At 35.6% G+C, this 26,993-nt stretch overlaps 1 protein-coding gene across 1 annotated transcript in view; it reads right to left on the bottom strand.

The window, feature by feature from the left end:
* The window catches only part of FANCL (FA complementation group L), a 39,973-nt gene that overhangs the window by 6,955 nt on the left and 6,025 nt on the right, over positions 1-26,993 (bottom strand). The window contains exons 5-7 of the mRNA XM_068940392.1: positions 23,308-23,405; positions 16,311-16,407; positions 9,317-9,385 (exon numbers count right to left, since the gene is read on the bottom strand). Of these exons, the coding sequence (XP_068796493.1) occupies positions 9,317-9,385; positions 16,311-16,407; positions 23,308-23,405 (264 nt within the window). The remainder of the gene's footprint in view (positions 1-9,316; positions 9,386-16,310; positions 16,408-23,307; positions 23,406-26,993) is intronic.

The raw sequence follows: 26,993 nt of genomic DNA, 5'->3' as shown, positions 1-26,993 counted from the left end.
AACAAGTACTTAGCACTGAACTTGAAACCATCTAAATATGGCAAGAGATAGAAGAAGAAATCATGCAATAATCAGAGGATTACACTCAAGGGATTTCAATATTTGAGACTGGACTGGATGGAATCAGAGAATCTACGATTAACAGGACAATATACAGAACAGCAATTTAAAAGAGATGCTTTAAACATCATTACTGAGCAAAAAAAAGTAACCATTTCTAAAGGAAAAGACTTAAGTAGAGAAAACACTCAGTAGCCAAGTTAACAACTTTCCAGGTGCAGATACCCAGAGGGTGCAATACATGACTATGAATTTAGGGAACCAAAGGAGGTGAAAGGAGGTGAAGAATGCAAGAGGAGAAAAGAGGTGAGTTTTCTTTGGAGTAATAAACATTCTGAGTTGAAGGAAGCTTGAATCTGATATAAGATGGAAGCAGTGGAGGAATTTGGAACTGTCTTGAACAGACCAGGAGGAAAATAAGGGGCAGCGAGAACGTGGCTTAACGTGGATAGATGAAGCTAAGACAGAAAAAAGTGAAGGCGTCAAAAAATTAGAAAAAATAAAAAGAAAGGCAGTGAAGGAAGGTTAAATAGGAAAAAAGAAAGTGGTTGGAGTCTCAAAACCAGAAAAAGAGAAATCATTTGGGAGTACTAAAAGATATTTTGAAATCATTTACACAGAACATAACTAAAAATGCATGAGTAAAAAGCAGGAGGAATAAAGGACAATTGAGACTTTTTCAGTTCCAACAAAGAGATCATAAAGTGCATTTCAAAACAAAAACAAAAGGATATAACAAGGGCCACATTTCATTTACCTTTTGGGCAGGGAACAAGCTCTCAGGTCAAAACTAAAAAGCAAATTAAATGATCACTTCTTAAAGAGGCTTTTTTTTTCTTTTTTTCCTTTCTCACATGGACAAAAGGAGAAGCAAATTATATAAATATTGTCAGGTGAAGAAATATGATTTTATACTTAATATGTTTTTATATTTTATACATACGTATCTTAGAAAGAAGTGGTGTAGTTTAGAAATAAAACGTTACATTTTTCCCGCTGTTATTAAATTATATTAAAGTAGGAAAGCACTTAAGCAGAAAAGTGTGAATACTGCCAATTTCAAAATGTAACGCTTATTATCTTTAAAAGCATTTTGTTACTTTTATAATACCTGAAGTGATATAACAGTGTCAGTCACTTAACCACATCTTAGAGTATAATAGTACTTAAGATGAAGATATTATTTCCAGTATTTTAATAATTTTCACACAGTCCTGAAATGTGATCTTTTGTGCTCTGATGACACTTAAATTAATAGCATAATTTTCTGGTACTTGCAACAGTTGCTTTCCATTTTGATTTTTTACATTTTTCTATATCACATACAGATAAATCCTCTAATAATCATTTTTATCTTTATCTTTCGGGAATTCAAAGGGTTTCACTAGAAAAAAGAAACATCAAGGGATTATAACCTACAGATAAGTTTTAAAATCCAATTAATTTTAATACTAATTGTAATTTTTCAATGATGTTCCTTAAAAAGGTAGTTAAATCTTTTTTTTTTTTTTTAAATGCACTGTTCATTTGATCTTATTTGCATGCTTCATTGATGTTGCCAGCTGTCTCCTTCTATATACACAAATGCGTCTATAGCTATTTAAATAGATCACATGCTTGTCATGCAAACCATAAAAACGATAGCATTCCTTTTTATTTGATTAACCAGCTAATTTTTGGTCATTCCCCAACACCATTCTTTTAAAAGACTGCTATCAATGCTCTTTTTGTCTGCACTACACCAAGATACTTGTTAATAATGTCAAAAAACACAAACTATCTTCTTGCTAACCCTTGTACAATTGCAGTAGGATTCGTAGGAAATATGTCAAATATTCTTTGAAAAATAAGACATTCATAATCCAGTATATCATTGCTGACTGCCTACCTGACTCTAGAAACCATTAGCAAAAATAAACTGGCTACTCCATCCTCTGTGATTATTAGCTTTCTGTGTCCATCAGGCAAAATATACATTATAGGAACATAAAGAATGCTGTGGCAGTTCAATCTTTCCTAACAACTTAAAACAAATTTATCTTTATCTTTAATCTATATCTTGCTTGTTATTTCTAACTATTGAGGGTACTCACTAGATCAGCTGCCCATACCAGTAGTAATTAGTAGCTGGCATAAGCTAGGAAATACTAGCATTAAAATGGTCATAAAATCTTAATGCTGCTCTTTTTTGCAAAAGGATTTCACATCTTTCCTGGCTTAATCATATGCTATTTTTTGCATGGGATCACTGACATTTATTGCATTGGCTGAAAACGTGATCCCTCTGCAACTGTGTTTTTCCCCCCCAGTCGCCAGGTTGTAAGGCCAGTGTACGAGGTGCTTAGCGTGGTCCAGGCTGGAACACTGCGTGTAATTCTAAGCAGGCCTTCTCAAGTAAACAAACTGCAGCTGGGACAAATAAAATATTTCTAAGATGATGAACAGAGAGTCAATCATTAGAAAAGATCAAAACAGTTGTATTTTTTTAGATGGGGAAAGCAGCGTAAGAGGGGATGTGATTATTATCCAGAGATATACAGCAGCAGCTGTACCAAGTGCCTAGAGCTAGGGCTGGTAGGAGAACGCCTCTGGTGTGAACTCACAGGAAGGCATCGCCGGAGCTGGTGCCTCACCACCACGCTACGGAGATTCTGAAAAGGCCTTCCAGCCCCAGGACACTTCACTACTTTCAAGGGGGAGCTTGATAAGTTTCTGAGAGAGATGTATTGCACGACCTAATTATCAAGTTCCCTTTCAGCTCTCTCTAATGATCACCACAGCAACTGAGCAGCTTAAAACCATGAATGAGTTTATCATAAAAATGCACTTTCAGATTAGATGGCATCATTTTGAATTTTCAAATGGAAAAAAATGAAAGGAAAAAAAATGAGAAACGGTGAAAAAAATGTTAGCTTGCAATACTCAGGTTGAGGTCCCTCATCTGACTTTTAAGAGGGCAGCGTATTTATTACAGCACCATGTCCCATGACCATAGTCACAGCTGTAATTGCTCAAGACTTCTCCAGATTTTTCAGATTTCAGGTTAGGAGCACAGAAAAAGAGGAATACAATTAGCGATCGCTTGTGAGAATGCAGTGTAAGGGACTCTCAGCACTGACAGTCTTCTCTGTCCGCAAAGCATTTATTCACCCTCAAAGTGCCAGCTTACCCTAGGCTCTATGAGGCAAAAATGTGGTAAAGACTGATACAAGATATACAGAAATAGTCTGAATACCAATTCAATGTTAATTTGGTCGTGAACCTGTGATCTCAACTTCTGAGGACAGGTGTTCGTAGAGGCTGGGTTAAATTGGTTACTTTACCAAAAAAAAAAAAAAAAAAAAAAAAAGCAATGTAAACATATCAGCTTTCACATGATTCACCAGCAGTTACAGAAAACTTTGATCAAACTGCTACTTTTGTGCTGTCAGACTATACTTTTCCTCTTTTAATGTCAACAGCTGGGAGAGATGAAGCACAGACTTTGGTCACTGAAAATCAGATACTCTGGACATTTCAAGCTTTTGAGGCAAGTATACTCCATTTGTGGCAGCTCTTGCTGCTCTTCTTTACCCCCAGACCTCTTCCTTTCTGTCCCTCTCCAGACTATATCTCTCCTCTTCCACCAGGGAAGAGCCTCACGTGTAGTCTTGCAGCATTTTTGTTCCCGCTTCTATCCTCTGCACTCTCCTCTCCGTCTCATTACTGGTAGCTCCTCATGCCAATTCCTTCTGTCACCTTTTAGTTTATTCCGATATCAAACACCTTCCCAAGTTGACTCCCATTGCTCTGTAATACTCAGATCGCCAGTCGCTTACATTTAGATCACACTATTTCACTCAATTAAAAGAATAAGCAACTGAAAGAAAGTCGCTCTACCCTTGATTCATATTTCCAGAGCAAGAAAGATTGGAAAAAATAAAGAAAGAGTCTTGATGAGTCTGGAACTGCCATGAAAACAATGAAAATCTTCATTAACTTTAAAAAAAAGTGATAACATACACACATGGTAACACATGGTAACATTCCTGCCAAATTTCAAACGCTCCCTCCAAATGCTGGATGGACTAAACATTAATCAAATGGTAGTAAGAATGTTTTAATTAAAGTAAACGCAGTGTATTTTATTAAAGTTTATTTTATTTAAAATAAAATATAAATAAACTTTAGAGTTTATTCTGAGAAAAATGGTTTTCCAAAAATTTTCCTTCAAAATTTTGTCCAATACAAAATTTGCTTATCCTTTGAAATTTGGCAAAATTAAAGCAACTACAGAGCCTCCTAAAGGAAAAGGTCAAGTAACCTAAACTATAGGTGCTGTTACCTGCCTGCCCTTTAGGCAGTCTTAAAAGATGGAATAAATAGCAAATTGAAAGAATTAACAATTGTCATCAAATTGGGAAAAATTTCAAACACCTAAGAAAACAGAAAATGAGAGAACATTTAAGGCACAATTAATTATAAAAATGAATACAAATGAAAAGGAAAAAAAAAGGTACTGAGAGTAAGAAAAACCTAGAATTCAATACTAGCTAAAGGAACTGATATGAGAGTGATGAATGTCATGAATTAACATGAAATATACCACTGAAAATTTAGATTACCAAAACAAATAACGGAGAACAGGACAACAATAATTTCTGCACAAGTCTAGCAAACCACACCAAAAATGCTTCTCAAAAGATATTTATAAACAACACTGTTTAGTAGTGCAAAAAATTGTTGGAGGAAGAAGGGTTAAAGAAAGTGTCAAAATTTATTTGGAAAGAAAGATTTTTAGAAAAGAGAAAGCTCTCCCTCATATTGTGTACAGACGTTGAAGACTATGAAATACATCAATAGTTCAAGCTAATGCAAAAGAAATAATTCACCTACTATTATTATTAGGAGAAATTTATAAAAGAAGCTTCTCCTACACAAATTGTCATGAAAATACTTACTATTTTGAATTACAAATAGACTTTACCAGAAATTTCCCGTACCTATTGAAGTCAATTGCAAAAAAATCGGTATTATTGATACCAGTATGATTAGAATTCCACATCAGAGCTCTACAACTTCTAAAGAAGCAGTCTCATATACACGTGCCCATTTATGGTTTTAGTGTCAAAAGACATATATGATCGTGTTACTAATAGAGATTTATAAAAGAAATTCTAAGGAGTTTCATACAGATGGGGTGGTGAATCCATACTCTGCTATCCGAAGGAAACTTAATTTCTGAATTTCCTGTCAATTCTTCTCAGCAAAAATTCCATTAGTAGAAGCTAAGCTATATTAATTACACTTAAAAAATACTTAGCTAATTCCTGCATAAACTAAAATATTCTGAAAGGCTTCCAAGAATATTTGTACTATTCAAGAACAAGTCTTAGAAACGTATCTGTTAATTCTTTGTCTATACAGATTACAGTGGTCAGTCCTGGAATGACATAGTCAATCCATTTTAACAGAAAAGCTTACCAGAGTTAATATACTTGACTGCTATGACTTTAATTAGTTATCTTCAAAAAAAGAGCATATTCATCTGTGCTTAAAACTGCTCCAGTAATATAATTGTACAGTACTGTGTTCAAGCATAACTGCTTCCTACAAAACTGCGCTTGCCCTTGTGTAATCCTTCTTTCTTGATTTGTACTCCTCTGGTGACAAATTTGACAGATTTGAAGGGACCTTTACATGTATTTATATTAGGAGACAACTGAACTCTTAATTAAGGGAAAATTCCCTTTCACAATCAAAAGTTTACTTCTCCTCTAGACGGGTCTTACCCTCATTCTGTATCACAGAAGGGAGACTTTAGTGGCAATCATTTTCAGTTAAGAAATACTACGTTGCCACTGTAAAAGGATACCTATTTCACTATTCTGACCTTTGACAGTGTTCACACTTGGGATTTCAGGCAGTAAATGAAACCTAATATGGTTGAGGACATACCCACTCATGTGTTCAGACCAATTAAAATATAAGTGTATCACAAAGTTACAGTTACAAGACTTGAAAGAAAATACAAGTCATAATTATGGAACTGCATTGCAATATATATTCAAGAAACTCTACTAACAGGTATCAGGAAAACCGTATCTATTAAGCTGTAAGCATCAGCTTACCAGAGTCATAGACAGACAGAATTCAATTTAATAAAGTGAACAATTTAATAAAGTGAATAAAGTTGGTTGGCAAAGGGCTCACCTGTAGCACCTAAATAATTTACGATTCTTCAAATATGCTTGGACTACTGTTTATTTCTTACAAACTTATGTTTTACAATTTTCCTCCTCCCTAGCATAAATCAGATTGAGAGAGAACATTCTGAAATCCTGGAAAAGTTTCTTGTCAACTATCTCCACTGTTTGTATTGATAGATACATAGAAGGCTGAGGTCTGTGAAGCTCCCTTGCTCAACTCCCCCCACCACCCCCCCACCCTTAATGATTTATTTTACTGTGTTCCCATCAAAATAACTGCAGTATAATTCATACCATTATACCTTCTGAATCCTATATTATTGCTTCATTGTTGGCTGGCTGCATGACCTCATTAGTCATTAATTTCCACTCTCATGACCTTCATGTACCAAACCAGGTGGGCAGTGGCCAGTATAGAAACAATACCCCGATGTGAGGGCACCAGAATATAGATGTACTGAAACAGCTGAATTACGCTTACAGTATATGCTAAAATGTGGAAAGAGCACATTTATCTGGTTATTCAGGAAAAGAATATAACTGAAATAAGTAGATGTTCTTGCACTTGTCATTGAGAAGCACTCTGCATTTATTTGGCACTTATAACAGCAGCAGCAGCAGCATTGCCCTTGGTGCTGATTTCTTACTACTCTAAAATGTCTCCTCTGAGCCAGAATACACTGGCTGTTGCTGATCATGCTGTGAGACACCTGCACTGGCTACTAGGCTTGTCATGACGCACAAAACCCTACCATCTTCAGCTTGACATTGTGCAAGTTATAATTATTCATCCAAATGAATATGTCAGAGCAGCAGCAGCAGACCTCTCATCAGAGCAAAAGAAAAATACATCAAAACATTATCAACCCAGCAGGAAGACAGGGACCATAAGGAAAATTACCCATTTTTAATATGGATGCCATAAAGCTATGCCTATTATTATCCAAAAAAAAAAAAAAAAAAAAACCCTCAAGTTTAAAGTCCAGAAGCACTGAAAGGAACCTGAAATAGGCAAAGGCACACAGAACAAAAAAAACAACCAAAAAAAAAAATCAGTCACCTGAAATCTATTTATATTCTCTTTCACAGGAGTTTATATTATAATAATGCAATTGCACAATTTGAGTTAAGTTTTGTCAGTTTTTACATTAAAGGTGACCTACACCTATTAAAGACTTATCAGTATCAAAACTTCATGTTATTCTAAGTAGCAGATATGAAATGCATGTTCTCTTTCCCTTTTAGGAATCAAAACGTTCAACCACTTGAGGACCTGCTAAATTTTGCTACCAGTGGTGTTTGAGCGTTTACTATGCTTAACCCTTATTTTACAATAGCATGAGGATTGCTCACTGCAGTGATTGCCATGCATTTTGAAAGCAGAAGAAATTTATAATAATGTAAAAAATGTAACAACTACAACACACATTTTTTCAAGTGTCAAATTCATGTGACCAACACAGATCATGACTGTACAGTCATTTTTCAAAAAAAGGCTGTACAACTAAAGCAATTATATCAGCATAATGCATAGTTTGTTAGAATCTGGTTCAACAGTGTATCTCCTGCTGGAATTAGTATCTTACACTTTCAAAACTGTCTTCAGTTATTTACCTACCTCTGTTGTTCATGTTTTCAAGCAGTTCACAGGTTAATTCTAATTATAAAAAGTTTTTAAAATCTTAAGCGCTAGAATAGCATATTTTTAACATTAGATTTTTATTTGTTTGTTATGTTAATATTGATACATTTGCTACTATCTTTAACTTGTCAGTGTTGCTTCCTATTTTGTTTTTAAGTACATTTTATTAAAACATAAGTCCAGCTCGTAGATTTAAACTTACTAACAGTAAACTCAGAGAAGCAACTACTTCCAAGGATAAGTGAACTGCTGCCAATTTGAGACAACATATATTGCAAAGCTGTAAAATTAATATAATAATAATAATATTAAAAGTATGTATAAAGTTAGAGGTTAGAAATAATATTTAAAATCCTGCCTATAGTATATGGAATCCAGTACAAGCTAAGGGAAAACTAGTATCTAAGTTGTCCCAAATCATACCAAAAAAATCAAAAATTGCAAGTAAAATTACAAGTGAAAATAAACATATTTTTCATTTGCAATGATCCACTCCCGCAGTTATTTCCTCAAGCTCTCGTACTGAAGCTATTTGAGACGGCACACAAAACCTAGAGCCTTGCAGTCAAAATTTTACTGCCATCCTAAATTCATACTGATACAACCTTTTAACTGTGTTCCTTACATAAATTTAATTCAGTAAAGGCATGCTTTACTGATGGGTAGAAAACATGGCCAGAGTTAGAATTATTAAAAGCCATCATTTATGTAAAATCTATTTTCTTGAATTAAATGAAATTAAACATCAAGTATTTTCTAGAGATAATTCAAATTAACTTGAATGTAAGTCGGCACATTTAAATCCATTTAATCAAGAATACATGCTCTATTAAAGGAAGACAGATACATGAAATAATGCAAGAGACTGAAAAAAGACTGGCTCTTGGTTCTTCTTATTAACAGTATCAGTTAACCTATGAAAACAGAATTCTATTAAATAATTTCTTGTTGCACTTTTGATTATAACTTAACTTTTATCACCTTATGGAGACTATACAGGATAACAAACTGGGGGAACAGCTTTTTTTTTTTTTTTTTAAACGAGGAAAATGCTTGTCAACTTTAGAGGGTGCTTCTTTCTTCTCATACATAAATTTTCTAAATATTATTGCTAAGAATATGACATTTCAGCAGTATGAACTGCTTAAGAGAAAAGCAGGCAGTACAAGCGCAAATCATAAAAAATGCAAGATACAACTACAAGGTACGGAAAATGTTTATAACAATATCATAAGGGATAGGGAGTTCAATCTTATTACATTTACATAAGCATGTATAACAGTAGGATGTGTTTGGGGAAAAAATGGAGATAAAAATAAAGTCCAACCCATTTGTATTACACATTATTAGCACCTACATGTCTTATCTTGTACATACTGCAAATATCTCTCAGTTATTATAAAAGATGCATAGTACAGCATTTTACCTGTGGCATCCAAGAAACAGCAAACAGAACAGGAAAATCCACAAGGCAATCTGGTGGTTCTGTAGGATACTGATGGAGGGAAAGAAATACAGTTTTTCTTTTGTTTTGTTTTTTGTCAGATGTGATTTAAAGTGAGACTGATATTCAGCTCTCAAATTTGATAACGAAATTTGAGCACTTTAAGCATCTTGAGAACTTGGCTTTCAAAGGAAAAGTTTGTAAAGCATTTGCAGAAATGTTTATAAATGTTAATTATCATTTAAAGAAGAAAACTTCACTTACATATTTTTTGTATATCAGATTTTACTAAAGGTAGGGAATCACAGTTTCTTATGCGTTCAAAGATATATTGAAAAAGACTCTTTAAGACAAAAAGGTCAAATATGAAAAAAGTATCTTTCTTGTCATCTTGACTGCACCTGCTAAAAGAAGCGAAGCACTACCCATGCAAAGTTCTCACTCCTCAGTTACCTGCACTGGAGAGGAACTGTTTAAAAAAAAAAAAAAAAAAACACAACCTTTCCTGAGTCAAGAATTACTTTCCATTTAAACTAGAATGGTTGCTGTTATAGGCAACACTTTTTTGTTTTGAAACTTAAAGTAATCAGAGTAAGCACATACCTCTTTAGAAAGGGATGACTGCACCCAGAATTAAAAAACAACCCTCCTCTACCATTAAAAGTTACCAATGAAGAAAAGAAATAGCTGAATTATGAAAACTGAAGCTATATTAAGTAGTTTGCTGACTCAAAAAATGACCATTGACTACTCATCACACTAGTAAATTTACTGCAGTTCAGCATCCTAATATGTCGTCTGTGGAACACACTGGTATTTTCTGAGAAATAAAGAAGTCAAAGAAAAAAATGTTTAGTTGCAAATTAATTGTGTCCTTTTTAAGAGCAACTATCCAAAATTTTGTAAAGCTTATCATCTGACAAGTTGCATCTTTTAGTCCAATCCAACCTTCAATACAATGCAACCTGTCAAACTGTACTAGTGACCTGTGCAGCAGTTTTACAGAAATTGTATTAGTATTGCATCAACTGCCCACTCAAGGAAGCGTTACAGAGAATCTTACCTGGGGAAATATCGGGGGGGAAAAAAGTCTCACTCTCCTCATAGAATTAAGAGGAGTTAAGACAAAGAGGCGAAGCTTAACTATGCTTCTGCCCATAACCGCTCTCCACGAAAATAAATACTCAGACACAGACGTTATTTACCAGATAGTCTTAATTTTTAATATGTATCTTTACTTTATACAAAATGTATTTCGGCACTAGTTAGTTTCCAATTGCTGTCTATTGTAAAGAGCAAAAAAGAAATACAGCTTCTTTGGAGCATCCATTCTTAATTGCTTTTTCTTTGATAATCCAGATTCATGTATTTCAGAGACACTTCTTTAAACTAGCATTTTTTTATTTGCCTTCATCTGTGTCTTTTGCTAGATATCCATTTTATGAAGACAACTTTTACAACCTGAATATCTTGCGCTTATCAAATTGGCGGCACAAAAGTTAAACAACAATGACAGATCACGAGAACTAATTTGGGCAGGAGGCAGTTACAATTTAAAAATGTCTATCCAAAAAAGCTGTTACGGTTTCTTTTATTCTAGTGTTGGTATTATTTTTTCATGAAATACTTCAACGCTTGCGTAAAGTAAACTTGTTTTCTGTATAGAAAAGTATGCCTAGAACAGACTAAGACAGAACAATTGTTCTGCAGGATCAGTTTTGGGACCACTCCAGCAGCTTTAGCCAATTATGTGCTAACTTTCCTGGTAAGTAAATTCATTTCATGCACTCTTTCATAGGATGCCTTTGAACAAGCGATGGCAAACAGATTCCACTAACTTTATATTATTTTTAAAGAAACCCTACAGCACTTTTTCCTCTGCATTCTTAGCCAATTTTTCTCTAATGGCACAGCACAATGTTGTACTTCTGTGCACCAGGTAACTGCCAAGAAAGATGCATTTTTATGCAACAACAATTCTGTATATATGTTTAGTATAATGCTTTTAGACCTTGCATGATGAAATCCTATATAAAATAACGTGAGTGATTCCCGAGGAGATGGTACTATAAAATACTATGGTAGAGCGTATCAATGACATCATATTTTATATTAGTTGCATTCAAATATATATTTATGTTAGAAATTATCCTATTCAATTTATACTAGAGTAGTAATTAAGCAGTTACTAAAGAAAATACTTTATATATAATCTTTGAGCATGCATCTAACTGTTTAGAGCAAAAATATTTTCATAACCCTGGCCAAACCATTCATATAACGATCGTCAGAACATGTTGTTCACTACACGAGACACAACTTCTTGCAGTTGCCTATTAGAATTTTTCGGATTTGAAATGGCAAGCACCCAACCTACTTCCTAGAGTAACTCATATTAGTTTCTCGTGTAATACAAAACATAATCTCATAAGTCAAAACTAATGTATTCAGTTTTATACCTTTCAAAAGGTTTTCAGGAAACTTCTCTAGGTCATTTATTACATTGTGAATGGATCAAGATATTTGGACCGAATACTTTCAACTAAATGAATTCAAAAACTGTTTCACAAAATGTAATCTGAGCATTAAACCATATATCCTTTTACAAGGCTAAGCCTACTTAATATCATTAAAGTCAAATTTTGTAGCACCTTATTTGGCAAACCTACCTTACTCTATGCTATAAGCATTCTCAATCATTTCACAATGCATTACGTAAAAGTCCTCAAAATGCATCCAAACTTTAAGAAAAGATAAAGGAGCAATATTTAGAGGTTTATCTAAATACGCACGGTCACTTCATGAAAAAGAATTTACCAAATCATTTAGAGAAGCATGTCTCCCCTCAAAACATTGTCAGCAGGCCTATAAATTCATTTCATTGCATGGCATCCATGAGGACAAGGCTGAACAATCTCATCTGCCAGAATATAAACTGGCAATATGCGCTGTGGAATGGCAGGTTACTAACCTTATCCAAAGAAACAGCATAACAAAAATTAACATACTTTAATAAAGCAGGTTATCACAATAAATCCTATTAAAAATACTTCAAAGTTTTTAAAGAAGTATTAGACACGTATACTACTGAAAAATCAAATCATGTCACCAAAACTATGTTTCGCACATAAATTCTGTCTTATGGCAATTTTAAATGGCAAGACACATTTTAAAAAGGTTGATTCTTTAAAAACAGTTGATTCTTTCATCATAACAGTCACTTGAAAAAAAAAGGTCGATTGTTGCCTTACAAGGCAACAAGGCAAGTTGCATAATCTAGTCTTTTTATTACATTGTATCTTTAGTTGTTAGAAGGTGCTTCCTTCTGCTAGGAGGAGTCTCAACTTCAGACATATTACTATAAAGAAAATGCATAAGTTTTTGGATAACAACAGAACACAGTAATCTCAATTCCCCTTGTGGCAGAGTGGTAAGGCTTACCAGAGGAGACAAAAGAATAAAGCACCATGCTACCTAGAAGCAGATACATGCTGTTACCACACTATTACGCCGAAGCTATTCGGTAAGCACACGGGAATGCTCATGAATACAGACTCGACCTGAGTCTCCAGATTCTCCTTACTTGGCCCTTCTTATATAGGTGAGAAAAGCACAGTCACGTAACACAGCTCTAAAATCACATACGCAACCAGGACAAAACACTCTGCAATCACACTGCCTTTCAAAGGCCACTCACAAATCCTGTTTCAGGAGTTAAGAAGCTATGTTAGGAACAAGATCAAACTTCCAGACAGCACTGACAAGGACTGGAAATTGCAAGCAGAATGCGGGAATTCAGAGAGGTCAATAAATAGCTATGAAAAACTGTATTAAAATATTTTTAAAAATCAGCTGAAATCAGATTGTTTCTCAACTAAATTAACAGTTAGGCTCTAGTCTGATTACAGCATTTTTACAGAAATATAACCTATATCAAGATAATATTCTTTGTCAAGCACAGGTGCAAAAAGTATGTGTTAATAGTTTTATTTCACTGAAGTAAAAAGGTGGAAGCAGCTATTATCATCCATTAAAGAATATGCAAGAGCACTGCAAAAATCAGTTTAGTTTAGTTTAATTTTAGTTTACAAGTTTTGTAATTTCATTCTTAGAATTCAAATGAGCAATTTCACTCCAAAAGACAAAGAAAAGCTATTCTCGGAAAATTCTGCCACTCTCTGCATCTTCGTTACATAAGCAAGTGCTATCCCAATCTTCGTTTTACATAGTTTCAGATAAGGAACTCATCCCGAGTTAGAAACGCAAGAGCAAATTTTCAACAACTAAAAAGAGGATGTAAGACATAACTTACCAATGACAATTCGAACACATAAATTTTAATTCTATTATTCTCCTTTTCACATTATATTCTTAGAGCTGAGGCCCTATCAGCACAGCAACAGGGCCTGATCAGAACTGTCGAGAAGGGCAAGCTACAAGAAATCTGCAAAGAAAGCTGCAAAAATCTGCTCCCAATACTGAAAAATAAAAGCTGTCTAAATTTGCGATTCAACTATGTATTTTGCAGAAAAGCATAGATATGAACGTCAGGGGATTTCTGAGCAAAGACTCTTTACTGCTTCAGACTACTGGATACCTTTTACCAACAGCTGGGAACAGGCCGTCATCTGCTCTTTCTCATGCTTAGCCTCAGAATACCTTTAGAAACAACCAGCACCAGAACGTTCATAATCAAATGATTAGCCAGTTGTATTTTAATAATAAGTTGTATAGAGATCATGCTTGAGAAACCAGGGGCATGGTTTTCCCCTGAATGGATTTTGTGAAGACAACATCAACACCATTGCCTTACACTTCTGAAAAGCTCCTTTGAAATAAGCCAATCCCATCTTCTAGAAGAGGAAGGGGGAGGATCTGAGGAACTTCAGGTCAGTTAGCATCACACTGATCCCTGCGAAGGTGATGGAGCAACTACTCCTGGATACTATTTCCCGATATGACGACAGGAAGGCGACTGGGAGTAGTCAGCATGGATTTCCAAAGGGAAAAATGGTACTTAACCAAGCTTATAAATTGCTACTGCGAGAGGAATGGCTTAGTGGATGAGGGGAGCCCAGTGCATGCTGTTTACCTTGGCTTTAATACAGCATTTGACACCGACTCCCACAACATCCTCATAGACAAGCTGACGAAGCGCCAGCTAGATAAGCGCTCAGGGAGGTGGGCTAAAAAACTGGCTGAACTCCTGGGCTCAGAGAGTTGCCACCAGCCCCACAAAGCCCAGCTGGAGGCCAGCCGCTAGCGGTGTCCCCCAGGGGACAATACTGGAGCCAGCTCCGTTTGACATCTTCGTTAATGACCCGGACGAAGGGACAGAGCGCACCCCCAGCAAGTTGGCCGATAACACAAAACAAAGGGAAGTGCAGGGCCCTGGTCCTGCACCTGGGCAGGAACAGCCCCATGCACCAGAGCAGGCTGGGGACCGACCAGCTGGAGAGCAACTCTGCAGAGAAGGCCCCGGTGGACAACAAGTTGACCGCGCGCCCGCAACGTGACCTCGCAGCAAAGGCCGCCAACAGCCTCCTGGGCTGCATCTAAGAGCGGTGCCAGCAGGTCAAGGCAGGTCAACCTTCCCCTCCACTCAGCACTGGTGAGGCCGCACCTGGAGCACTGGGTCCAGTTCTGCGCTCCCCAATACAAGAGAGATATGGGGCTACCGGAGCGAGGCCAGCAAAGGGCTGCTCAGATCTCATATGAGCATCTCTCATACGAGGAAAGGCTGAGAGAGCTGGGGCTGTTCGGCCTGCAGAAGAGAAGACCAAGGGGGGGATCTTACCAGTGTTTAGAAACATCTGATCAGCAGGTGTAAAGAGGACTCTTTCCAGTGGTGCCCAGTGACAGGATGACAGGCAAAGGTAAAATTAACTTGTCTTATGTAAAGCTAGAAGAAGTATTTATATGGAATATAAGAAGTCTGGGAAGATGAAATTAAATCTTACACTACCATGCTCAAACTTCATCCCTTCAAGATTATTACTCCAGATGTTAGATTAGGTACAGTCATAAACCATCAGCGTTTGAAAGGTATTAAGAGTCACTAAAGTGACTGTCTGGGATCCATTTTTTTCCCTTGAATGGATTTTGTGAAGACAACACCAACACCATATTGCTGGTGTTGGCATATGTCACCATATAGCCTGGATATTCAGTCTTTCTGGTAGGAGATTCATGCTTTGCAATGTTAAATTTTTCAAAGAAAGAACACAGTTTGATTCAATGCATCAGGAAGAAAAAATTGTGTTGCCTCCAAACATGCCATTGGTTTGGTTCACTCTAAGAACGATTCAAAAACTGCTAGGAAATATCTGTAAGACTTTGCACTGCAAAAATCATGCAGCCTTCCACGCTACACTTAAAACAACAGCACAGCAAATTTTCAGAACAACTCAAAGCAGTATTTAAGGAGTTATAGGGATAATTAGTAACAGGAACATTATGTTAGAAGCAAGCACTGCCAAAATCAGTCAATTATTTAACCTAAAAAGAAGTAATTTTTTTTTTAACACAAGGACCCCACTTCTGTAGGCAGTCTGTCATAAATCTTTGTCTCTATGGCTTAAACTGTAAGACTTGCTAAAGAAGCAACTCAACTCTAATTCTTGTTATATTCTTAGTCTCTGGACTGAGTGATAATGAATGAGAGTCTCCCAAATGGCTTTGCCTGTAATACAATAAAATAATTGCAATATCATAAAAGGCTTTTGCATGTGGTGCACAGCTTCACATGAAAAGATTCTTACAGATAACCATAAAGTAGTATGAATTTTAAGTGAAATTCAAGTCTGAAAACTCTACTCTATACAAAATCATTTCGCCAAAAAACACATTTCCTTGCGTAACAAACATGCAAGAACGTCTAAAAAGAAATCAACTCTCTAAAATCCTTAGGAATTTAAATAAAGCATTTCTTTTTTTCCAGGAAGCCTTAAAACATTTTCTCCATATATAAATTCACCTTTGCATTTAACTTCAGACTGATTAGATGTTCTCGACCACGTGAGTCTTCAGCTTTTAGCTGGATGGTGGTAAGACCAGTATCTACATATGCAACTCTGGAAGAGAAAAGAAAATTGTAACAGTATTGTAGGAATTACAGTTTGAAATCTCTGCAATACTCTTATTAGTCTGCTAGAAATATTAATCAGAGGAAGTCCTATATGCCAACCATTTCTGCTGTTCTAGATTTACTGCTGTTAATACACCAGTTTACTGCTTAATGCAGTCATATATCTTTGGGTTATTTACAATGTGTGTCAAGGCTCATGCTGTGGTCAGTGAGCACTATGTTTCAGTTTTCCATCACTGGAACCTTTGACACACACAGCATGTTCCTGTCAGCCTCTGCTTATGTACACATTAAACTTCCTGTCAAATCTTTGATCCATTTCTGTAGTTTCTTACAGTATGAGACTTTTATGCTCTTGATTTGCTTTTCTCTTCAATGATGTTCTCTTTTATTATCAATACTATTATTGTGGAAAATTCAGTAGATATTGGCTTATATTCTGAAATTGACTTTCGGCAGATAACAGTACTGGAACAGGTACAAAATGAGTTATTTACAATGATTTCCTTCTGTTTTTATGACAGTTTTAAACAGTTTGCATGCACCGAAGCAAGTTTTAAGTACATACCAAAGGTTAATAAGTTTTAAAACTTAGGACCAAATCACTGGCTTTTTGCTTAAGATGTTACTGATTTGCGTTTCCCACAAAAATGAAAATGAATTCAATTGTAAAATACATTGTTCTCTAGAAATACGTTTTCCTGAGTAGTTTTAACAACTACCAAAAAGATTCAAACTTATCCATACATTTACTAGTGAAGCAGACACATGGATATTTTGGCATTTTCACTATGTCAGTCTTGTGCAAAGATAAAAAGCGGTGTAAGATTATTGTACTAATCACCTAAACTGATAGTAAGGCCCATCAGAGTTCAAACCGAGCATCTGCTCACTGACTTAATTTTTTTTTTTTTTTTTAAACCACTGCACACAAGCCCAGTCACTTGAGCCAGTATGCTTGGACAAATGGTTCTCTTTCAGGATGAACTGGCAAAGGAATTGTAGAAGTATGTTTTAAACAAGAAAAAATAGGACTAATCCAAAGGGTGTGTCCGTTCCTAGGTAGGAAGTGAAAAAAGAAAGAGGCTCTCACAGCCTCAATATGCAAGAACTGAAAAATAAAAACAGGAAAAGCAGTAGCAGTAGATTAAGTGAGGAAAGAGATCAATTATTTCACGTTTAATGCTGATTGTAATGCAATATTAAACAGTCCCAAGATACTTGAGAGTATTTTGACATGCCTTATTTTTCCTGAAACATTTGAAAGAAATATATGTATTGATAAAAAAATGCAATTCAACTGTTGGTAATTAAACTGATTTTATTTAGACAGAATTCAGACTATCCCTACCATAACTGGAAAAAAAAATCATTACTCCCACCTTGTTTCAAAGTTCACCTTAAAATTATATCACAAAGTTTGTTTTTCTTTTTGTGTGTGGGGGGGGTTGTTTTTTTTGTTTGGTTGCCTTTTTTTTTTTTTTAAAACACAGATAAGAAGAAACTATTTACATCCCATCCACTTTTGCCTGGGGTGGGGGAAACCAACCAGCAGCCACAGTACAGTATGAACACTCCAGGAAAATATATAGTGTCCTGTCCAAAACATAGAATAACTGGTGCCAGTCATAATGCACTGGCAGTTAGATGGCAAGGGAGAAGAGAAAATTTAAAGGGACACTGTCAAGGTGTCTAGGATTGAAAATTACCTGTTCTGATAGTTACCTTGCTTGGAACATTCCACGCTGGCAATGCCAGAAAGCTATAGGTTGTTTTATTTTAAATCAATCATTTTTGCAGTTCCTTACTCTGCACTGGGCAGGATGGAACCAGATTAAAGAATAATTAACATTTCCTAGATAGCAATGGACACAGTCATCTTAAAATTTATTTCTGGAATCCTTAACGATTCAGTGCTTTTACAATTACTTTAACCACCTGACAGCAAACCTTTAAAATAAATATTTAAATACGTGTGCATATTTATATATTTAAACTATGGATATACACACACATATGATTATATTAAAAATAATTGCATCAACATTGTTATTATATTCAGTCATACTTGTAAAGAACACATTCAGTTTTACTGAAAGTGCATATTAGAGAAACTGCAAAAAATATTTAAGTGTATTTGGAAAAGGAGCAAATGATGACTACCTATTTAATCACACATGTATGGATACCTCATGAAAATCCTAAAGAGAAACTACTTTACAAATCCATTATTCTCTCTCTCTCTCTCTCTCTCTATATATATATATATATTTTAATAAATCTTCAGTTTTAGAATTCATATTTAAAAGTATATTTTAAAGCAGTCTAAAATGTGACTGTCTCTGAGCTTAGACATAGTAGAAAAGAACTGTAAAAAAAATGTAGACCCTCACCCGTATGCTGCACAATTCACTCCAATTTGGAAATTCTTGCAACTTTTCATTATTCTAACTTCAACAACTATCCACTACTAGATGGCAACTATTCAAGCTAAACAACACAACAGCTTTCAGATATTATTCATTACAAACAATGTATTTCTTAGAGGTTTTCTAATAACACATTGCCTTCCCTTTCAAACTTTTCCAAAACCAGCAATATCAAGGAACAAAAAAAATCCTCAGACAACAAGGGGCAGACAGGGTTGAAGAATGTCCTGAATGAAAATTCATAGCTAGTCTCCTTTCTTCTCAACAGAATGTAAAAAGCAATAAACTGCCCCCGGGGAATGAAGGGGGATTCAATTTTCCATTTAGTACAGAAAAAAAGAACTCAGTAGCTTAGTGGCTACCTGTTCTGTAACATCATTCCACCAATCTTTGGACAAGAAGAGAGGAAAAGGTCAATTCTGTAGCAATGCAGAAAGTTGGACAACCTTGAAAAGTCATATAAACTTCCTCACATAATTGTATGACACAAGAAAGAATTGTTTATATAGCTGATATTGCACCTATATAAATCTGTATTCCTCTGCAGACTCCATCATTTTATCATATACGAAAGAATGTAAAGATCAGAGATGGAAAGTCACAGTTAAATCTCAGAAATAATTCAACAAAACACATACATGATATTTTGTTGAGAGCACATGATAAAGCAGGACTCCGTAAGAAAGGAGGAGGCAAGAAGAGAAGATACCTGTGGTACAAAAATCTTGGCAAGCATCAAGCAGAAATCAAGGTTCTACTGTCTTGAGACGATCAGGAACATGACTCACATCGTGGACTGAAGAGATATTGGTGGTCTTTATGAATCCACATGACAGTGAGAGGAGTCCTACAGACTATTTCACAGTCAAAAGCCCACCTTCATGAGACACCGTCATTGAATACACTAGTCAGATTATAAGATAATTTTAAAAGCTCCTTTCCATTAGCTTACTGCCACTTCATGTGTATCCTCTCCCACCTCAATTAAAGCAGACAATATTTATTAGGTTTCTGCTGGTTTTTTCCATCTTCTTAAAATGAAGGAAGTATTCTCTTTTGAACTCCTCAGCTTTTGGGAGAAAGACACTAAATTTTGATACAGTTCTAGAACCTGTTGAACTGTAACTTTTGGGTGCGCAAACTCAAAAAAGAAAAAAAAAAAAACACATGAAACACATGCCTCTTCTTTGCATCTAAATTAGGTCAAAGAAACAGTATCAGAGAGAGAGTGATTATATAAATCACAGCAGCCTGCCCATTTGCAATCTTCTTTACTGTTTTTCCTTTCAGTGGCTGAGGACAAAAGAGGGATAAGATCATTTTAGATAATGTCTTCAACTTCCTTCTGAGAAACTTCTCATATTCCTCAGATCAAAGTCATTAGAACACACTAAATTTGTACCATCTCCTGAGCAAAGAAGCTCTCATTCAGAGATAAAGGAACCACAGCCTATTTCTTTGATTCTCTTTTGTCCAAATTGCTTTTGTTATTCTATCAGATTTGGACGCAATCAGCTTCATCAGCACACTTCCAGCACGACCCAAAACTCACTAGGAAAAGGTAAATACAGGGTCCAACAGAACATGACAAGCCAGTTCTTTTCCAAGAAGAAATCTGTAAAATAAAGCCAGAGGCTTCTCAAAGTGTGAGCAGTAATCCTTCCTGGTAGTACTAAATGCAGGCTTAGTTAGTGCTCAAAGAGCGTATGAGGACCTCTTTAATAAACACGTGCACATACATGTGCATCACCAGCAATTCCAAATCAGTCCTGACTAAAGAAGCCTTCTTTGTAGGTCATGCATACATTATACTGCTAAGAGCATACTAAAATTAGAGGGCATATTTGTTAATGTACTTCATATCACCTATCCAGGTTATTACTCTCCTTTCAAGTCATACTTCAGATATAATCCCCTAAAAACAGTTGAGCCCTTTAATTAATGATTGACTTCTTTAAACAAAAAAAATTAAACAGTGATTTTTTCTATAACAGAGATTGATCAAGAAGTGTATGTATACTGAATTACACCACTGCACTGGACAAAAGCACAGAGAACTGTGTGTCCCGATGAAAACTATCCTTGCCTAGAAATCCAGTGAAATTCTGCCTTAGAAGCACGCTCTAATAGAACACCAATGTGATTTTTCTGATAATAAATCACTAAATGTTTTGTATGTAGGCCATGTCAGAGGAAACACCAGCTACTGAATTTCACTTTAGAAGTGTATTTGCAGTGCATTTAATTATATACTGCATTTATATATTTAATTAAATATAGCATAGTAAATATTTTTAATATATATTTATTCTATGCCAGTCTTGATTTTGCGTATGTAGGTTTTTTGAGTTTTTTTTTTATTTTGGGGGAGGGTACAAGCTCAGAATTTATTTCTAATGCTAGCAAAATTGTGTAAATACGTTTAAGAAATTTTAAATAATAAATTTGCAGACCTGAGTCTGAGAAATCTGAAAAGAATGTCTTCAGCCAGCACAACTTTATACTTAGTAATGGATATCACCGAGAAAACTTCAGCTGAATTAACAAGGATGTTTTAAGTGGGTCTTCAAAGCAAATTCTTATTCAATGTTAATTACAAGTAAGTTATTTACACAGGAATCACGTGAGAAAACTCAACACTGTTCTTCAACCCAAGACCTTTTTATTTCATGTAGTAAAAATCAACACTTATGAAAGTTAGCTTACCATCTGAGATTAAGGTAAAAGTAGATTTGTCTTGAGGAAAACCTCAAATGTAGACTTTTTTGCTTTCCTTTTATAGAACCTAAAAGGTAGCTTCTCATTCAAGACTCTTCAACATCCTACTTAATCTTTCATCTTACCCCCTGAAAGAAGGCATCGAGAGATTAACTGTAGATTATAAGTGAAATTAAAGATACTCTATAAATATATCTCCTTCATGTCTCCCTACATCAAAACAACTACCTTCTTTAACCTCATACACGTCTCCGGGAGGCTGTAGTGGACAGGATGTAAATCATTCTGTCACAGGCTCTCTGGTCTAGGAATAAATGATTCGATATCAGAGAACCTGCCAGTGCTGGCACATGTGATGCCAGCTCAAGTCTTTCAGGTAAAAGCCCGCAGAAGAGGAGGCTTTGCGGATTTCTGGAAGACTTCCACAAGGACCTTGAGTACTTAATTACAAGCGTGTGTTCCCTCAGGTTTCTACAGGAGGTCTGAGGAGAACAATTTTTTTTCCCCCCGGTGGGAGGATCAAATTGATTTTGTTTTACAATCTCATCTGATAGTACACGGGACTCTAAATAATATAGCCTGAACTCTTCGAGATCCTAACGAAAAGGCATCAAGAGGCAGGTATGTGAACATTTCTTTCCTTAACAAAGGAAAATATCCTTTGCTCATGTGTCATTCTTTCCTATGCTATTAAAACAACAGTTTTAGCGTGAGATTCGCTTCCAGTTTCTTCTTTTCTCTGACCAGAACCGTCACTAGTTATTTCACAAATACTCAATCTCTACTACAGCATACACCCTGAAACCATGGTCTTGGGTACACTGAGCCTACACCCTCAGGTGACAAACTTATGCTCTCCTCATGCAGCGATTAATTTTTCCCACTTGAATGACAACCCCCTCCCCCCAAAAAAGAAGCCCTCAAAATATGGTCTGCTTGCACAGCTGAATCAAGATAACCTTTGGAGACTCCTGAATGCTCTCTATTATCCTCTATCTGAACCTATCTGGATAGTGGAAAATATGTATTAGTTTGCTGATGAGCATCAGTTTATGCATCAGTTTGCATGGGTTTCAGGAAGAGCTGGGCAGCTTTATAGTTCTGGAATTACAGCTTTCCAAATTCTCCCCTACACTCACATACACTTTTCTTGTAGATTTACCTTTTTTTTCCTCCAGATTAACCATGTTACTCCTTTATCTATGGATGTCCTTGTGGGTATGGGAAGCAAGATTGAACTGTTCTCTCAGAAATAAGCAAATTACTCTAGTTTTTTAAAATGTGATATAGGTTTTTATGACAGCATAAAGACACTTGCTGTCAACCATAGCTACTTTACTAAGTTAGTTGTAATTATATCACTATTATCCTTCAATACACAACAGGCAGAATCAAAACAAAGTTCTACAAACTAGGTGAAAAGAAAGAAAAATGAGAAAAATAAAAGCTGCATTAAGTATTACTATGCCAACACTTTATAGGTCAAGTAAGAATTGATTTCTTAGTAGTAGCACCTCACCTTTCAGGTAAATTGTCTGAAACTGAGAATATGCCTTCTGTATATGTAGTAGTTTTTTAAATAAAAAAAAAAGAGCAGTACAGCGTTTTTCATACAAAATCACAGTTTCGGTAGAGGATAAGTTAGCTGAACAAGTACAATTGATATGTTCAATTCATGTATCTGAACAAACAACAGATATTCTAAATATAATCTCTGTTAAGTATTAAAATAAACATACTTATTCCAGCCCAATGTTTCTATATCTCTGACAAGACAGGAGTAGTATTCTGGTGGCCGGGGTATATGCAGCTCTGGTGTCTTCTTTAAGGCAATTTCCTGTTTAAAAGAGTATTAACACATCATTAAAAGAGATTTCAATATTTTTGCATCCATTTAGTCATGTGATTTTTGCAATTCATTCAAAAATATTAAGCTTATGTAAAATTAACTGTACACTGCATTTGTTTTGTTATAGCCTCCAGCTAAAGCAGACAAAGAAGCTGTTTTGTGAATTACTTTAGATATTGGTAACAAAAACATCTGCAATTAAAAAAAACACAGATGTTGACAACATAGTCTTCACATGCAAATACCAAGTGCGCCTCTTTTTTTCAGCCAATAAATTTGAAGTCAAGCATCTTGACTGAAGGAACATTTCAAAAGAAGGTCATATAAAGCCCACAGCTGTCTCCTGGGCTCCACAGCCACAGAGCTGGCCCAAGAATTAAAAACAAAACAAGTGGGGAGAAAAAAAAAAAGGGGGTGGGGTGGGAGAGGGGTAAGAGAGGTACAAGTTAACAGATGAACAAAACATTACTGAAGCTTCATGATGAACAAGATTTTTTCATTGTTATTAAATTGAATGCTGTACTGAGATACAAGGTCAGAGACAATGGTCATAAATTGAAAAAGGGAGGTTCCATCTGAAGATAACGAGCAACTTTTTTGCTACGATGACAATTAAGCATTGGAACAGGTTTTCTAGGGAAGTTGTGGAATCTCCGTCCTAAGAGGTTTTCAAGATCTGACAGTATAAAGCCCTGAGCAACCTGTTCTGAATTCAGTGTTGATTGCGCTGTGAGCAGGAAGTTGGACTGGAGACCACGCTAAATCCCAATCAGAATGATTCCATGATAAAAAAGGAATCCAGCTGAAAAGCAAATCAATGTTTGGGACAATTCTGTCAAAATTATAAAGAAGGCACTCTGACAGACGAGTGAAGGATAAACCATGAGAAAAGCCTGTGACAGAATTACTTTGTTCTTACTGCAACAAATCTACATTCAGCTTCCAAAGACGGAATCCACACATTTTGATTTAAAGCAAGATTAACTTGTACAAGGAAGGCTGACAAGTTCATGGCTTCTATTTATTCAGTCTATCCCTACTGCAGAGTTGAGCTGCTCATGAAGCAAGTTCTGAACCACCGCTTTACAGGTAACATTTAATGGCAAATGACTTTGGCAAAACCTGCCTTTAAACATCCCACGGTAAAAATACAAAATCCAGAGGTGCTCCACAGCAGTAGAGCACTGACTTTGTCAACCAATGTAAGCCTCCTTCACTTGCAAAGAATGTGTCAAATCTTCTAACAGACTAACCTTGCCCTTCAATATGAAAGTTACTGTCATACAGGTGGAAGACAATGCAAAATCATTTCATTATTTAAAACAGAACGTAAGAAATGAATTTCATCCTCTCAGACCAATTGCTCTTGGTACTACAAGAGTGTCACGCAGGAAAAAAGTGATTTTGAAAATGTGACACTATTGGTTTGTTTGTGCTTGGCATATGAGAAAGGGAAGGAGATGGATTCAGGGCGTTCCACTGTGCATGTGGAATGTACAGTGAAGTCACAGGACAGGGATTTCTGAGCTATCTTGCAATCACTAAACAATGCTGAGATTAAGATATGATTTTAATCACAATGCCACATACTGTCAGTAAAACTGCTAGTTATGATTGATTGTTGTAATTATTTTACATCACCTCTAAACTATTCTACCTTAGGATTTTGTGCAGTGAATGGATAGCTATCAGACTCTCCATAAAGTCTCAGAAACAGTACAGAATGCACTGCAGCAAGCTTCTATTGTAAGTTAGAAAAGGCTGAGTAATTTCCGAAGATAATTAACAAAATTTGGTGATACATTTCTTAGTTACGGTTGTTTTCTGATTTAAAAAAAAATATTCCAAAAGAGTAAGTGAAGAGAAAAAAAATCTTGTTGAAAGGGCAGTCACTTATGTTTGGAAATGTTCTTGACTGGGAAGCAAACATGATTGCACAATAGTATGTCACAAGCTGTGGCTTTTTTTCAGAACCTGAAGCTTTGCACAGTTGATACCCATAAACAAAAGGATAGAGAGAAAGAGAAGGGATAAGACTACTAAAGCACTGATTAATGCTACAAACAGGTTTTCTAGTGTTATCAGGGGGATATCTTTTGGTTAGATGAACACTTTTCACAAAAATAGAGCTAGTCACTGTGGATATTTAAAAAAAAAATAAAAAAAATCTACCAGCTGCAACTCTTGACTGTCCTTCTCAGATCCTGGCTACCTCTCAACATAAGGACATCTACCCACTATTTAAAAGATTTCTCTAAATATAGGATTGTTAAAAAAAATTATACTCTCTTTTCTACTCTGTTTGTTTATCCATCATTTAAAAAGCTTGAGTTCAGAGGTGTTTAGCAGTTGTTTGGAAACCTGAAGAGGAAAAAATTCCTGCTCCTTTCTCTTGATAATGCATATTTCTAATCAAAACCTAGGGACTAGCATAAGATCAGGCAATTTGTACAGAACTTATGTTTGGGAGCTGTAACTTGCATGGCAATAACTAGGGAACCAAAGTTTCCACCCTGCCTGCTATGAGATAAACTGCAATTATAAGTTACTGGAAAATCAATGCAAAGTAGAAATGTTACAAAGCTTCAGAGTTTTTTCAGAAATACTCAATTAATATCTCATTTTGACATCACATCACGTGACCTGTAAATCACATGGCCAGGAAATATATTTTCAGGCTACAGCTGGCTGTCCTGCTACAAAGACAATGCTAATATTTTTATAAAAACACAATAAATCCTCCAAGAGATACAGAACAGAAGAAAAATCAGTTTTCCAGAGAAAAGTCACATCGCAATTGCAGAGTCTTACACAATAGTAGCAAAATATACCATATTTTAATGAGAAGAAATAAAAACGTGAAGAAATACCAAGCAAAATATTTATGCTACTACAATTACTGCAATGATCAACTTCAGGATATCTGCTTTAAGATTTTAGACATTTTCTTTTTAACTTTTAGTCTTGATGTGAAAAAGGATGATCTTACAAACTCTGTGATTTAGCTTAGAACTAACAGAAATATTTTTCTACCATTTAGATACAGATAATACAGAAATTGTAGTAAAACATGAATATAACAATCATCTCTCCCAAGTTCTCCTACGTTGTCTTCAATTGTTTTCTCTGTCTGCATTAAAGATCACTGCATGGTGTGAAATATTGCACTATTTTGAACAAATTCTACTTTCAATACATTCTCATTTTCTCAGGGCTTATGTATCCAGACAATTAGATTGGAATAACTGTTGTGAAACATTCCACAATAGCCACAGGTGGACTTTCTTAAGTCTTATTCTTATTCCAAGTGCCTTTGTCTGGTTTAGCTTTATCTGGTTTGGCAGGGATTAACCAACATCGAACAAAGGCATTCCTAGTGCAGAGCAGGATCGTAAAAAGAAAAGGAGAGTACTTTTGTTGCTGTTTTGAAAAAATACTTGTTGTGCTTTATTTCTAAATTAAGTAGGGTGGGAATGTAACTACTCTTTGTAAAGAAGGCCTATAAAGTAAAATTTTACTAACTGACAACAAAATACCAACTTCATGTTGTTAACCCAAAGCTTCGCTACTCTTATA

Source organism: Struthio camelus, chromosome 3, assembly GCF_040807025.1.
Source record: "Struthio camelus isolate bStrCam1 chromosome 3, bStrCam1.hap1, whole genome shotgun sequence".
NCBI classification, from domain to species: Eukaryota; Metazoa; Chordata; class Aves; order Struthioniformes; family Struthionidae; genus Struthio; species Struthio camelus.
The sequence above is the reverse complement of the archived record's forward strand: the minus strand, read 5'-3'. Positions and strand labels throughout refer to the sequence as shown.